At 43.6% G+C, this 16,101-nt stretch overlaps 1 protein-coding gene across 5 annotated transcripts in view; it reads left to right on the top strand.

Moving 5' to 3' along the window:
- The window catches only part of IPO9 (importin 9), a 169,755-nt gene that overhangs the window by 12,627 nt on the left and 141,027 nt on the right, over positions 1–16,101 (top strand). For all 5 annotated transcript variants that reach the window (XM_075122089.1, XM_075122091.1, XM_075122090.1 and 2 more), the window contains exon 2: positions 8,638–8,699. In XM_075122089.1, the coding sequence (XP_074978190.1) occupies positions 8,638–8,699 (62 nt within the window). The remainder of the gene's footprint in view (positions 1–8,637; positions 8,700–16,101) is intronic.

Below are 16,101 nucleotides of genomic sequence, written 5' to 3' on the forward strand. Positions count from 1 at the left end.
CAGCTTCTCGTCCACTGTCATCCCTAGGTCCTTCTCTGCAAAACTGCTGCCTAGCCATTTGGTCCCGAGTCTGTAGCGGTGCATGGGATTCTTCCTTCCTAAGTGCAGGACTCTGCACTTGTCCTTGTTGAACCTCATCAGATTTCTTTTGGCCCAATCCTTTAATTTGTCTAGGTCCCTCTGTATCCTATCCCTACCCTCCAGCATATCTATCTCTTCTCCCAGTTTAGTGTCATCTGCAAACTTGCTGAGGGTGCAGTCCGCGCCATCCTCCAGATCATTAATGAATATATTGAACAAAACCGGCCCCAGGACCGACTCTTGGGGCACCCCGCTTGATACCAGCTGCCAACTAGACATAGAGCCATTGATCACTATCCATTGAGCCCAACGTTCTAGCCTTCTTTCTGATGGACAGTGGTATAAAACTAAGAGGTAGATCTGTCTGTGACACTCTGGACCCCATATTCACCATAGTAATATGATTATGATTAAGGCTATGATTTTGTCATGGACATTGTTAGTAGAAGTCATGGACAGGTCACGGGCAATTAACACAAATTCACGGATTTACTAAAAATATCCATGACAAAAACGGAGAGGGAGGAGGGTCCAGCTCCCTTCCCTGCTGTGGCTGGGAGCAGTGGCCTATGGCTGGGAGCTGGGAGGGACCCCTGCCTGTGGCAGCTGGGGAGCTGCAGGGGATCCCCCACTGCCCAAGAATTGGAGAGCTCTGGAGGATTCCTCCCCAGGCGGGGGAGCTGCAGGGGGTCCCCTGCTGCCTGCAGGGGCTGGGGAGCTCCGGGGGATTCCCCCACTGGCAGTGGCTAAGGAGCTGCCTGGGATCCTCTGCTGTCCGGGGAACTTAGGGGGATTTCCCCTGCATTAGCAGCAGGTGGGGAGCTGTGGGGTAGCCTGCAGCTCCCAGCCGCTGCTGGCTGAAGTCATGAAGATCTGTGGAAGTCACAGAATCTGTGACTTCCACGACCTCTGTGACCAAATCGTAGCCTTAATTAAGCTGCATCTTGTACAAGATATGTCATGTGAGGTGTCTATGGAAAAGTTATGGTTGGTCAATTATGAATATCTTGTTTGTATGAATGTATCATTTTTGTATCTGGAGTTGTGAATATTAACTATGTGTTTGTATTTCAAATGTGCTTGCACCTGGGTAATGCACACAGTCTGACAGCACACTGTGAATGGCCCATTCAAGTTGAATGGACCATCACCAAAACAGTGGGCCATGGGGAAAGCTTATCTTCACCAGATGAACTGTTCTGGGGATGTTTCAGTCAGCCTATGGATAATGGCTGCCATGACTCATCGAAGTATGCAAGGGCATGTGACTAGATCACATGATACTGAACTCCATTTTGGTACCTGTTTTTTTCCACAAACTCGGCTGGGACAAAGGGGTTCCCGCCTTATGAAAGAAGCTATAAAAGGGAGCCAATGGGCCTCACTTTCCCCACAACTCAACACCTGGAAATACCTCTGGAATAACAAAGGCTTGGAACTGGGAAAATGCTGGTCTGAGGCGGGAAAGAAGGAAACCCGACCTGTGTATGAAACATCTACAAACTGCTTGTACTATCTAACAGGGTGAGACACTTACACACTACGTAGGATTTGAATCAGGCTTAAATTGCGCTTTTGTTTATTTCTTAGGTAACTCTCTTTGCTCTGTTTGCTATTATTTATAGTCACTTAATCTACCTTTCTGTAGTTAATAAATCTGTTTCATATTTTTATCTAAAATACTGTGGTGTTTCAAGTGCAAAGGGAAATTTGCTCAGGAACAGGGCGAGCTGGCGCATTGTCCCCTCTACATCGAGGGAGGGGCGGACTAGGTAATAGATTCATACTGGTTAAGCTTTTGACCAGGGCAGGATGATACAGCTCTGGGGTTCTAGGCTGGGGAGCTGTGGGTATTTTGTCTGGAGCCTCTCTATTGTTGAAAGAAAAGGAGTATTTGTGGCACCTTAGAGACTAACCAATTTATTTGAGCATAAGCTTTCGTGAGCTACAGCTCACTTCATCGGATGCATACTGTGGAAACTGCAGAAGACATTATATACACAGAGACCATGAAACAATACCTCCTCCCACCCCACTCTCCTGCTGGTAATAGCTTATCTAAAGTGATCACTCTCCTTGCAATGTCAGGTTTCAGAGGAACAGCCGTGTTAGTCTGTATTCGCAAAAAGAAAAGGAGTACTTGTGGCACCTTAGAGACTAACCAATTTATTTGAGCATGAGCTTTCGTGATGAAGTGAGCTGTAGCTCACGAAAGCTCATGCTCAAATAAATTGGTTAGTCTCTAAGGTGCCACAAGTACTCCTTTTCTCCTTGCAATGTGTATAATAATCAAGTTGGGCCATTTCCAGCACAAATCCAGGTTTTCTCACCCTCCGCGCCCCCCCCCCCCCCCAAACTCACTCTCCTGCTGGTAATAGCCCATCCAAAGTGACCACTCTCTTTACAATGTGTATAATGATCAAGGTGGGCCATTTCCAGCACAAATCCAGGTTTTCTCACCCCCCCCCCCTTTTTCCAAACACACACAAACTCACTCTCCTGCTGGTAATAGCTTATCCAAAGTGACCACTCTCCCTACAATGTGTATGATAATCAAGGTGGGCCATTTCCAGCATAAATCCAAGTTTAACCAGAACGTCTGGGGGGGGGGGCGGGTAGGAAAAAACAAGGGGAAATAGGCTACCTTGCATAATGACTTAGCCACTCCCAGTCTCTATTTAAGCCTAAATTAATAGTATCCAATTTGCAAATGAATTCCAATTGAGCAGTTTCTCGCTGGAGTCTGGATTTGAAGTTTTTTTGTTTTAAGATAGCGACCTTCATGTCTGTAAATTGCGTGACCAGAGAGATTGAAGTGTTCTCCGACTGGTTTATGAATGTTTTAATTCTTGACATCTGATTTGTGTCCATTTATTCTTTTACGTAGAGACTGTCCAGTTTGACCAATGTACATGGCAGAGGGGCATTGCTGGCACATGATGGCATATATCACATTGGTGGATGTGCAGGTGAACGAGCCTCTGATAGTGTGGCTGATGTTATTAGGCCCTTTGATGATGTCCCCTGAATAGATATGTGGGCACAGTTGGCAATGGGCTTTGTTGCAAGGATAGGTTCCTGGGTTAGTGGTTCTGTTGTGTGGTATGTGGTTGTTGGTGAGTATTTGCTTCAGGTTGGGGGGCTGTCTGAAGGCAAGGACTGGCCTGTCTCCCAAGATTTGTGAGAGTGTTTGGTCATCCTTCAGGATAGGTTGTAGATCCTTAATAATGCGTTGGAGGGGTTTTATTGGGGGCTGAAGGTGACAGCTAGTGGCGTTCTGTTATTTTCTTTGTTAGGCCTGTCCTGTAGTAGGTGACTTCTGGGATTTCTGACTTTAGGTATTGTTTCATGGTCTCTGTGTATATAATGTCTTCTGCAGTTTCCACAGTATGCATCCGATGAAGTAAGCTGTAGCTCACGAAAGCTTATGCTCAAATAAATTGGTTAGTATCTAAGGTGCCACAAGTACTCCTTTTCTTTTTGCGAATACAGACTAACATGGCTGTTACTCTGAAACCTCTGTATTGTTGGTTCATGCAGTGGCTGGCCAGAGCATTCATGAACACAGCTGGATGTGGCCCTTGCCTGTGGATGTTTGTGTGAGGGCAAGCTTGGAGGGCTTTGCCACTTGTCACAATACCACAGTGTGAGAGGGAACCTAGATTGGTAAAACAGAGGGCTCAGCAGTACCCCAATTCCAGGTTGCACCTTGTCTGTTTAGTTATTTTAGAAAACTCTGCTTTTGCCATGATAGCATATCTTGAACTTTGCTGCAAACAGTGGCCCTGCATAATTTTATTTTTCTTTCCTGTGTGGAATGGTGGCCTCCTTCACTGGAAGCAGTGGTAACATCTTTACTTGTATGATAAGCTCCACTCTGGAGAAAGTTAAGAATGTATCCTTCATGTTCTGTGTCTTATTGTGCCATGTAGTGAGAATTTGATCTCTTTCCTGTTTTCAGTGGAAGACACTTAAGTTGAAAAAGTCTTTCATTTAGTGTCTATCAAATGGTTTGTCTTGGTGTTGAAGGGTTTCTTGTACTTGGGAATAGTGTTCTTGGTAATCATTTTCCATGGAAGACAATAAATTGAGCTTCAAATTTGTGTTGATAACCAGGGATTGGTGGGTTTGCTAAATGTATTGTTGTTGGGTTTTTTTGGGCATGTCAGATTTTCCTCCCATTTTTGTTGCTATTTATACAGTTGTTTTAGCAGTTTGGGATCTTTGCCTTCCATCCAGCTCATCTGGGCCCTGTGATCCCCCACGTGGACTTCTACATTAACCTTGGTCGGTAGTAGGATTAACTTCTTAAATAGGCTTCGCTGTACCAGTTTCAGTCTAGTCTGGCATTCTGCCTTCAGAACTGTTCAATATCTGATCCTTCAGAGGAAGGTGAATAGGTCCTTGATACATCTAACAAGTTTTCCTACCGCTGGGCACAGGTGAATATTGTTTTTGACCCCTGTATGATGTTTGGTTATGCCTGGAAGCATGAAATTTGATTGTATTTCTTAGTCTGCATAGGTACAAATAGTTAGTGGTCATGAAATAATCCCATTAATTTGGAGTCAAGAGCAGATGTTTGTTTCTGGTTCTCATCTGAGATTTTCTGGATCTCGTCCAGTATAGTGTAAACATTGGCCTTCTGCAAAGGAGAGCCCTTGGAGGATCAAGACTCGCTCCTGGGCATATGGTATTCACTGAGCCGAACTGATGGAGCCTGCACTCAGATAAAGGCTAGTTGTGCAGGTTTTTTTTTATTAGCCATGTTTTTGGGTCCACAAATACTCTTGTAAACAGCTTACAGTTGAGGTGTCTAAGGGTATGCCTCTAGCCTGAATGGCTCCATAATTCTGCTTAGAACTCCCACAGCACGTCAGCTTCCTTTGGGTGGGACGTACCACCCCTGCTGAGGATCTCTTAAGCACTAAACAAACATCCCATCAAAGTAGTGCAGTATCAGTTTCCCTAAAAGGGGCATAGGCGTGCTATACTTATTTATACCATTCTTCAAATTTTGCTTGTCATTTTTATGCAGTATGTATTTAAAATAAAAAGGCTTGTGGGGAGTAGAATGATGAATATGGGACTGTCTGGTAGGAGGTACACATGCTTGTGATTGACACAACAAGAAATGTGAAGGTCATTCTGTAACTATTGTGACATATTTAAAATGGGACACTTGTGGCCTGTCATCGGTACAGACTGACTAAGTTTAAAACAAGGATTTGATCTTTATATTTCATGGAAGAATCAGTAGCAATTCCATAGAATCATAGAATATAAGGGTTGGGAAGGGACCTCAGGAGGTCATCTAGTCCAACCCCCTGCTCAAAGCAGGACCAATCCCCCAATTTTTGCCCCAGATCCCCAAATGGCCCCCTCAAGGATTGAACTCACAACCCTGTGTTTAGCAGGCCAGTGCTCAAACCACTGAGTATCCCTCCACCCCCCTACCCTCCCAACTGCAAGGTTGTGTTCACTTTTTCTATGAAGTGGAGTTTCGTTCTGTGTTGATCAAAAAGTTTTTTATATTATCATAATTAGAGCACTCATTGCTAGAATGCAAATGAAAAGCTTAAATATTAAGAACAGTTAGGATTTCTTTGCCAGACATGAGTTTGGCTTGTTGTATGCCCGCAAAGAGAAATAATTACTGTGAAAAAGATTAATGAACATTAATAATAAAGTGCGGGGACTTGAAGTTACTTAATTTTTTGTTTTATTTCAAAAATGTCCAGTTCCTTCTCTTTATATATTCCCAAACAAAAAAACTGTTTAGATGGAGTTAAGGTTGAGGTTATGTATGTTTTACCATTACAATATTCATCATAGCAATCTTATAATCATGTCCCAAAACAAGCAGCATAAGGCACAGAAATTCAAAGTTAGGGTTAAACCTAAAAGAAATCCAAATATATGAAGGTCTGAAGATGGGCAGTTAAGGCGCACCCAAATAACCTTAACTCTGTTCTTTAGTGATGCCACAGGAGAAAACCTTTAAAAATCAGTTTAATTTACTCTGGGGCTACAAATACTAAAATGCCTTAAGCATAATCATGCGGTTATTGCAAAGTGTCACTGTGGGGCAGAATTGAAGTTGTCTTGTTTAACCTAAGGTTAAACTTTAAAAAATACATCAAACTGTGACTTCAGGGGTTGGTAAATACTTGTTTCTGGGATAATTACAACATTCTTTAAACTATTCATATATACTCTCAAAATTAACACCAGGTTAGCAGTTTTTTTGTCTAGAAGTTTCCCTGGTTATTAAAAAAATATTTAAAATGTCATACAAACAGAAGTCCCAAAGATTGCTACCATGTGATATCTCTAGTTAGTTGAAGATATTAAAAATACTGATTTGATTTTAAAAGTTTTTAGAGCTAGATGTACTGTTACTCTGTGTCTGCTTTGCATGACTGGAACAGTGCAAAGTAGCTACACCAAACTGGTGAATCTAGTTCTTTAAATCAACTGTAAATTATCTGGGATATGGGAATAACTTTTTTTACACTTTTTTTAAATGAGGAGGGGAACCATGTAAACTTCCAGAGTATGAAACTCTGGAATTTCTATCTTAGTTGTCAAGTATCAGAAGGGTAGCTGTGTTAGTCTGGATCTGTAAAAGTGACAGAGTCCTGTGGCACCTTATAGACTAACAGACATATTGGGAGCATAAGCTTTTGTGGGTGAATACCCACTTCGACGGATGCATGTGGTTAGTTGGGGTGTGTGTGTGTGTGTGTGTGTAAAATAAATACATTCAATTTTTATTTATTTATCTGAAAGCTCAGAGGCCAACTGGGTAAAAGGGCTGGTGAGAGTGGGAAGCAGCTGGGATGACTAGGAATTGCCAGGGTTCAGGGCGGGTGGGGAGAGAATTCCTGGGGAGCAGGGGGATTCAACAGTGATGTATTCATATGGGAGGAGGGCAAGTGATGTGTCTAGCACCTTGAGTAAAAGAGGGTTATGTGCAGCAAATTGAACAGTAACAGACTACAGATACTAGTGATGGTTGAATCTGGTGATATTCTGAAGAAAGAGCTGTCAACCATGCTTGCAGCTGTTTTTATTGCTTCACGCTGACTTAGACATTTGAGGTTTTAGAGTGATAATCCTGGAATCTTTTTATATAGATTCACCAGTGCCTGTAGTTTTCTGTGCCTTTTTAACTAACTGTTCAAACAGCGGTAAAGATAGTTAGATTAATAATGAATCCAGGTTTCTCCCTTTTTTCTCTGAGAAACTGTCAGTTTCTTGTCACCTTCCAAAATGTGTCACTTCAGCATTGTTTAAACATTCAGAATCTTTCTGTGCTGAGAACTGTCCTGTGGTGTTTACAGTTTCTTGTTTCAGATAGTCATAGGTTAAGCTATGTAATGCAATATCTGCAGCCTCATCTTTCAATTGCTTATTGACTTAGCATTATTCATAAACTGCTGTTAAACTGTTTAGTGAAAGACAAGTATATGTTGTACGCTTAAGTCATTTACTGGACTGCAGCTCAGAGGTGTATTTTCTGAGAAGCATTAAAAATAACCAAGTCATCACTTGGGTAAAGGGACTAGATGTATTAAAATCTTGTGCTACTTTAATGTTGGCATTATTGTGAAGACATGCTTTCTCCAACTCAGCCCAACAGTAGCAATGTCTGGTCTTCCCAGACACAGTTACGTGGAGGTAGGTTCATTCACAATGTTCTGATAGCTTTTTTCTGAGTCTTTCAGGATATCCCACAGTCTTCCTAGATAGGACTTCAGGGAAACAGTTACAGGGTGTGTGTTTGACAAGACTTGAGGTGTTAGAAAACACAGGATGCCCTTTGGTGGTCAGCCTATGGTCCCTCTTTTTCTCCTCTTAAATAATTTTGGCTCAGGAGAGGTCCATTTTAACAATCTGGCCTGTTTGACAAAGCTGATGTAGGCTAATAAGGTCAAGGTCAGAATGTGACCCACATTTCTGGTGAAGAGTTGAAGTGATAAATGTTTAAATAGCTGAAATCATGAAATTTACGATTTTTAAAATCCTATGACTGAAATTGTCCAAAATGGACCATGAATTTGGTAGGGCCCTACGTATAGCTCCATCTGTGAATCTTTTTCATAGCTTCTGTGCAGGTGCTCACTTAATGTCATTAGCAAAATGTCATTGTTTGCACATAAGTCTATAGTAACTTAAATTGATAACAAAATGTGGGGGTTTTGTTTTGTTTTGTCCATACAGTCTTTCACTTAGTATAAAAACAGTTCTAAAAAAGCTCTCTGTTTGAGAGAGGGAAATAGGTTATTGGGAAGAGGAGTGGAATCGGTAGGGAATATGAGGGAGAATGTGGATGCCGTCAATTCAGCTGAGAAGCTACTCTATGGGGCTGTCTTCTCCTTCGTGCATGTAACTCACTTTGTCATCATTGTGCCTTCCAGAAGATGCAGGCTAAAATCCTTTTTGTGATTTGTACTGTGTTGGCTTAAATCTCTTGGTGCTAATGTTAATTCTATTCTTGGTCTCAATTAGATATTCTATTCTTAGTCTCATTTTAGATATTCTTTCTTGCAGAATTTGGCGTTCATTTAGCAGAACTGACTGTAGATCCCCAGGGAGTACTGGCCATTCGTCAGGTGAGTCTTCCCAAGCATGCTGTAGAGAAGAGATGGATTATAACTTTTGTTGGTTTATAAACTGGCCACTCGTATTTCCTTTTTAAAAAACGTAAAATTAAATACTATTTCTCTATCAATCTAATCTGTAGGAACATGTAGCAATGAGAATGTTCTTGCGCTCAGCACTTAATCACATTTATAATAACCAAAACTACATAATAGCTTTTTTCGGTAACTGATATGAGGACTGGGGAACTAATGTGGGGATGTGGGAATGGGAAACTTTCTCTTTCTGGCTTCTTCAGTAGCACATTGTTCTTGCTATTTGTGTGCAGGGAGAAGTCATAGGTATTGTTTTCCAATTAGCATTACTCCATCTTCTTTTCAATTTGTTTTTGTCAAAAATCACATGACCCTTATCCATGTGTGACTAACTCTCATCATAATGCTGTTCAAGCTTGGTACATTTGATACTCAGACACTAAAGTGGTGATGGTGGTATAAGTACCTCTGTAGAATAGAATCTATGTACAGGGTGGCATCAGTGAGCAGGATAGCATTGTCTTATCTTTCTGTGACATCTAGAAATCCTGTTCAGTTTTCATCCTTTTTGAGGATTTCCATGTTGGAGGGAATGGTATCTCATGTCACCTGTTACTGGATCAGACCTAGCATTGTTATGCTTTAGCAGATCTTCCCTGTCCTAAGAAGCTCAAGGCCTATTCTGCCAGAGTGGTAGCCGGCTTCCGGGCTGAGAGGGGGGAGCCTCTGTTCCTGAACACTGCTGAGCTACCTGGTGCTCAGTTGACACTGTCTCTAGGTACTGCCTCCTCAACCAGGCATTATTGGCTAATGCTGCCTTTAGACATGAGGTTCTGAGATGAGTTTTGCTCATCCTATTGCCTTACCTTTTCCCTTAGCCTCTAACCACATATAGGGAGGAAAGGAAGATTGTCCAAGTGCTGCTGATCAGACCCCACATGCACAATGGTTGTGGCTGCATAGCAGAAAAACAAATTTCTTACATTGCTAAATGTTTCCCATAATGAGATAACATCAGTACACCTTCCAGGGTGGATTGGCTCAACCAGGGGCTAGCTGGGGAATGCAGGATTATGTACTCTATTTCTGTAGCTCTGGAATATTTCCTCTGGGGAGAAGTGTGTGGCAAGCCGCTAAGGAGAGGGGGCAGTGCCTTAAATGCTTCATCGAGTTTCTCACCAGGCTGACAGCAGAGCAGGGTCTTATAGATTGTAAGCACGGATGTTACCACAACACAGAAAACACATAGCAAAGTAGTAAAAATCTGCTTTGTAATGGTTTAAAACAGCAGGTCTCAAATTTTATTGCTTCACATACTGCTTTCTTAATTTATTGTAAAGTGAATAGATGGAACATCAAGTTTACATGCCACAGGTGGTACATGTGCCACAGTTTGAGAACCCCTGGTCTACAGGTTCATAGATAAGCCCAGAAGGGGCCATTGTGATAATTTATTCTGACCCCTTCTGCATACCACAGGACATAGCAGTGGACTTGTTATTCCTTGACTTTAGCAAAGCCTTTGATACGGTCTCCCACAGTATTCTTGCCAGCAATTTAAAGAAGTATGGGCTGGATGAATGGACTATAAGGTGGATAGAAAGCTGGCTAGATCATCAGGCTCAGTGGGTAGTGATCAATGGCTCCATGTCTAGTGACAGCCAGTATCCAGCGGAGTGCCCAAAGGGTCGGTCCTGGGGCTGGTTTTGTTCAATATCTTCATTAATGATCTGGAGGATGGCATGGATTACACCCCCAGCAAGTTTGCAGATGACACTAAACTGGGAGGAGTGGTAGATATGCTGGAGTGTAGGGATAGGATACAGAGGGTCCTAGACAAATTAGAGGATTGGGCCAAAAGAAATCTGATGAGGTTCAACAAGGACAAGTGCAGAGTCCTGCACTTAGGATGGAAGAATCCTGTGCACTGCTACAGACTAGGGAGCTAGTGGCTAGGCAGCAGTTCTGCAGAAAAGGACCTAGGGGTGACAGTGGACAAGAAGCTGGATATGAGTCAACAGTTTGCCCTTGTTGCCAAGAAGGCTAACAGCATTTTGGGCTGTATAAGTAGGAGCATTGCCAGCAGATCAAGGGACATAATCATTCCCCTCTATTCGACATTGGTGATACCTCATCTGGAGTACTGTGTCCAGTTTTGGGCCCCTCGCTACAAGAAGTATGTGGAAAAATTGGAAAGAGTCTAGGGGAGGGCAACAAAAATTATTAGGGGGCTGGAGCACATGATTTATGAGGAGAGGCTGAGGGAACTGGAATTATTTAGTCTGCAGAAGAGAAGAATGAGGGGGGATTTGATAGCTGCTTTCAACTTCCTGAAAGGGGGTTCCAAAGAGGATAGATCGAGGCTGTTCTCATTGGTAGCAGATGACAGAAGAAGGAACAATGGTCTCAAGTTGCAGTGGGGGAGGTTTAGTTGGATATTAGGAAAAACTTTTTCACTAGGAGGGTGGTGATGCAGTGGAAAGCATTAGCTCGTGCGGTGGTGGAACCTCCTTCCTTAGAGGTTTTTAAGGTCAGGCTTGACAAAGCCCTGGCTGGGATGATTTAGTTAGGGATTAGGTCCTTCTTTGAGCAGGGGGTTGGGCTAGATGACCTCCTGAGATCCCTTCCAACCCTGATATTCTATGATTTTATAGGAATTCCTTGAATTAATTCCGGATTGAACTAGAGCCGGTCTTTTAGAAAAAGATCCAGTCTTGATTTAAAAATTGCCAACACAGTTCAGCAAAATCCTTGGTAAATTGTTCCAATAGATAATTAACCTCACTGTTAAAAATTTGCACCTTTGCCAGCCATGGGATCTTGTTATATACCTTTGTCTGCTAGGCTGAAGAGCTCTCTATTATCAAATTTGTTCCCTGTGTAGGTACTCAGACTATGATCAAGTGACCCCTTAACTTTTTTCTTTTAAGATAAATTAAGCTCCTTGAGTCTTTGAGTATAAGGGATGTATTCCAAATCTGTAATTGTGGCTCTTCACTGAACTCCCTCCAATTTATTAACACAGTATAGTGGTAGTGGTTGCACCTGTGCCAAATACAGTAATTGTATGATCTCCCTATTGCTACTAGGTAATCCAGTTGATACATCTAAGCATCACATGAGCTCTTTCAGCTGTAGTGTTGCAATGGGAGCTCATGTTCAGCTGATTATCCATCATGACTCCCAAGTCTTTCAGAATCATTGCTTCCCAGATTAGAATTCCTCATCCTGTAAGTACAGCCTACATTCTTTGTTATTAGATGTATGACCTTTCAGTTGGCTGTATTGAAACACGTATTGTTTGCTTGGTCCCAGCTTACCAAGCAGTCCAGATCCCTCTGTATCAGTGACTTGTCCTCTCTATTATTTACCACTCCCCCAATCTTCATCACCTGAAAATTTAATCAGTGCTTAGTTTTTCTTCTAAGTCATTGATTAAAAAATAAGTAGATCAGAGACAAGTACCAATCTCTGCAGGACCCCACAAAAAATGCACCTGCTTAATGATGATTCCCTGTTTACAAGTATGTTTTGGGACCTGTCAGCCAGTTTTTAGTCTATTTAATGTGTTCATTTTCTATCATTCTAGTTTTAGTCAAAACGTCATACAATACCAAGTTAAATGCCTTACAGAAGTCTAGGTATATTACAACAACACATCATGCATCTGAAGAAGTGGGTTTTTACCCACGAAAGCTTATGCCCAAATAAATCTGTTAGTCTTTATGGTGCCACCGGACTCCTCATTGTTTTTGTGGATACAGACTAACATGGCTACCCCTCTGATACTGTTACCTCTATCAACCAAACTTGTAATCCTTATCTATGTATCTGTCTAGTCAAGTTAGTTTGACAAGATCTATTGTCCATGAAGCCATGTTGATTGGTGATAATTTATATTATCCTCCTTTAATTCTTTATTAATCAAGACCTATATCAGCTGCTTCATTGTTTTGTCCAGGATCAGTATCAAGCTGACAGGCCTGTAATTAGAATCATAGAATATCAGGGTTGGAAGGGACCCCTGAAGGTCATCTCGTCCAACCCCCTGCTCGAAGCAGGACCAATTCCCAGTTAAATCATCCCAGCCAGGGCTTTCTCAAGCCTGACCTTAAAAACCTCTAAGGAAGGAGATTCTACCACCTCCCTAGGTAACGCATTCCAGTGTTTCACCACCCTCTTAGTGAAAAAGTTTTTCCTAATATCCAATGTAAACCTCCCCCACTGCAACTTGAGACCATTACTCCTCGTTCTGTCATCTGCTACCATTGAGAACAGTCTAGAGCCATCCTCTTTGGAACCCCCTTTCAGGTAGTTGAAAGCAGCTATCAAATCCCCCCTCATTCTTCTCTTCTGCAGGCTAAACAATCCCAGCTCCCTCAGCCTCTCCTCATAAGTCATGTGTTCTAGACCCCTAATCATTTTTGTTGCCCTTCGCTGGACTCTCTCCAATTTATCCACATCCTTCTTGTAGTGTGGGGACCAAAACTGGACACAGTACTCCAGATGAGGCCTCACCAATGTCGAATAGAGGGGGACGATCACGTCCCTCGATCTGCTCGCTATGCCCCTACTTATACATCCCAAAATGCCATTGGCCTTCTTGGCAACAAGGGCACACTGCTGACTCATATCCAGCTTCTCGTCCACTGTCACCCCTAGGTCCTTTTCCGCAGAACTGCTGCCTAGCCATTCGGTCCCTAGTCTGTAGCGGTGCATTGGATTCTTCCGTCCTAAGTGCAGGACCCTGCACTTATCCTTATTGAACCTCATCAGATTTCTTTTGGCCCAATCCTCCAATTTGTCTAGGTCCTTCTGTATCCTATCCCTCCCCTCCAGCGTATCTACCACTCCTCCCAGTTTAGTATCATCCGCAAATTTGCTGAGAGTGCAATCCACACCATCCTCCAGATCATTTATGAAGATATTGAACAAAACCGGCCCCAGGACCGACCCTTGGGGCACTCCACTTGATACCGGCTGCCAACTAGACACGGAGCCATTGATCACTACCCGTTGAGCCCGACAATCTAGCCAGCTTTCTACCCACCTTATAGTGCATTCATCCAGCCCATACTTCCTTAACTTGCTGACAAGAATACTGTGGGAGACCGTGTCAAAAGCTTTGCTAAAGTCAAGAAACAATACATCCACTGCTTTCCCTTCATCCACAGAACCAGTAGTCTCATCATAAAAGGCGATTAGATTAGTCAGGCATGACCTTCCCTTGGTGAATCCATGCTGGCTGTTCCTGATCACCTTCCTCTCATGCAAGTGCTTCAGGATTGATTCTTTGAGGACCTGCTCCATGATTTTTCCAGGGACTGAGGTGAGGCTGACTGGCCTGTAGTTCCCAGGATCCTCCTTCTTCCCTTTTTTAAAGATTGGCACTACATTAGCCTTTTTCCAGTCATCCGGGACTTCCCCGGTTCGCCACGAGTTTTCAAAGATAATGGCCAATGGCTCTGCAATCACAGCCGCCAATTCCTTCAGCACTCTCGGATGCAACTCGTCCGGCCCCATGGACTTGTGCACATCCAGCTTTTCTAAATAGTCCCTAACCACCTCTATCTCCACAGAGGGCTGGCCATCTCTTCCCCATTTTGTGATGCCCAGCGCAGCAGTCTGGGAGCTGACCTTGTTAGTGAAGACAGAGGCAAAAAAAGCATTGAGTACATTAGCTTTTTCCACATCCTCTGTCACTAGGTTGCCTCCCTCATTCAGTAAGGGGCCCACACTTTCCTTGGCTTTCTTCTTGTTGCCAACATACCTGAAGAAACCCTTCTTGTTACTCTTGACATCTCTCGCTAGCTGCAGCTCCAGGTGAGATTTGGCCCTCCTGATTTCATTCCTACATGCCCGAGCAATATTTTTATACTCTTCCCTGGTCATATGTCCAACCTTACACTTCTTGTAAGCTTCTTTTTTATGTTTAAGATCCGCTAGGATTTCACTATTAAGCCAAGCTGGTCGCCTGCCATATTTACTATTCTTTCGACTCATCGGGATGGTTTGTCCCTGTAACCTCAACAGGGATTCCTTGAAATACAGCCAGCTCTCCTGGACTCCTTTCCCCTTCAAGTTAGTCCCCCAGGGGATCCTGGCCATCCGTTCCCTGAGGGAGTCGAAGTCTGCTTTCCTGAAGTCCAGGGTCCGTATCCTGCTGCTTACCTTTCTTCCCTGCGTCAGGATCCTGAACTCAACCAACTCATGGTCACTGCCTCCCAGATTCCCATCCACTTTTGCTTCCCCCACTAATTCTACCCGGTTTGTGAGCAGCAGGTCAAGAAAAGCGACCCCCCTAGTTGGCTCTTCTAGCACTTGCGCCAGGAAATTGTCCCCTACGCTTTCCAAAAACGTCCTGGATTGTCTATGCACCGCTGTATTGCTCTCCCAGCAGATATCAGGAAAATTAAAGTCACCCATGAGAATCAGGGCATGCGATCTAGTAGCTTCCGTGAGTTGCCGGAAGAAAGCCTCATCTACCTCATCCCCCTGGTCTGGTGGTCTATAGCAGACTCCCACCACTACATCACTCTTGTTGCACACACTTCTAAACTTAATCCAGAGACACTCAGGTTTTTCTACAGTTTCGTACCGGAGCTCTGAGCAGTCATACTGCTCCCTTACATACAGTGCTACTCCCCCACCTTTTCTGCCCTGCCTGTCCTTCCTGAACAGTTTATATCCATCCATGACAGTACTCCAGTCATGTGAGTTATCCCACCAAGTCTCTGTTATTCCAATCACGTCATAGTTCCTTGACATCACCAGGACCTCCAGTTCTCCCTGCTTGTTTCCAAGGCTTTGTGCATTCGTATATAAGCACTTGAGATAACCTGTTGATCGCCCCTCATTCCCAGTATGAGGCAGGAGCCCTCCCCTCACAGACATTCCTGCCTGTGCTTCCTCCCGGTATCCCGCTTTCCCACTTACCTCAGGGCTTTGGTCTCCTTCCCCTGGTGAACCTAGTTTAAAGCCCTCCTCACTAGGTTAGCCAGCCTGCTCGCAAAGATGCTCTTCCCTCTCTTCGTAAGGTGGAGCCCGTCTCTGCCCAGCACTCCTCCTTCATGGAACACCATCCCATGGTCAAAGAATCCAAAGCCTTCTCTCCGACACCACCTGCGTAGCCATTCGTTGACTTCCACGATTCGACGTTCCCTACCCAGGCCTTTTCCTTCCACGGGGAGGATGGACGAGAACACCACTTGCACCTCCAACTCCTTTATCCTTCTTCTCAGAGCCACGTAGTCCGCAGTGATCCGCTCAAGGTCATTCTTGGCAGTATCATTGGTGCCCACGTGGAGAAGCAGGAAGGGGTAGCGATCCGAGGGCTTGATGAGTCTCGGCAGTCTCTCCGTCACATCGCGAATCTTAG

This window comes from Caretta caretta, chromosome 21 (genome assembly GCF_965140235.1).
Source record: "Caretta caretta isolate rCarCar2 chromosome 21, rCarCar1.hap1, whole genome shotgun sequence".
Taxonomy (NCBI): Eukaryota; Metazoa; Chordata; order Testudines; family Cheloniidae; genus Caretta; species Caretta caretta.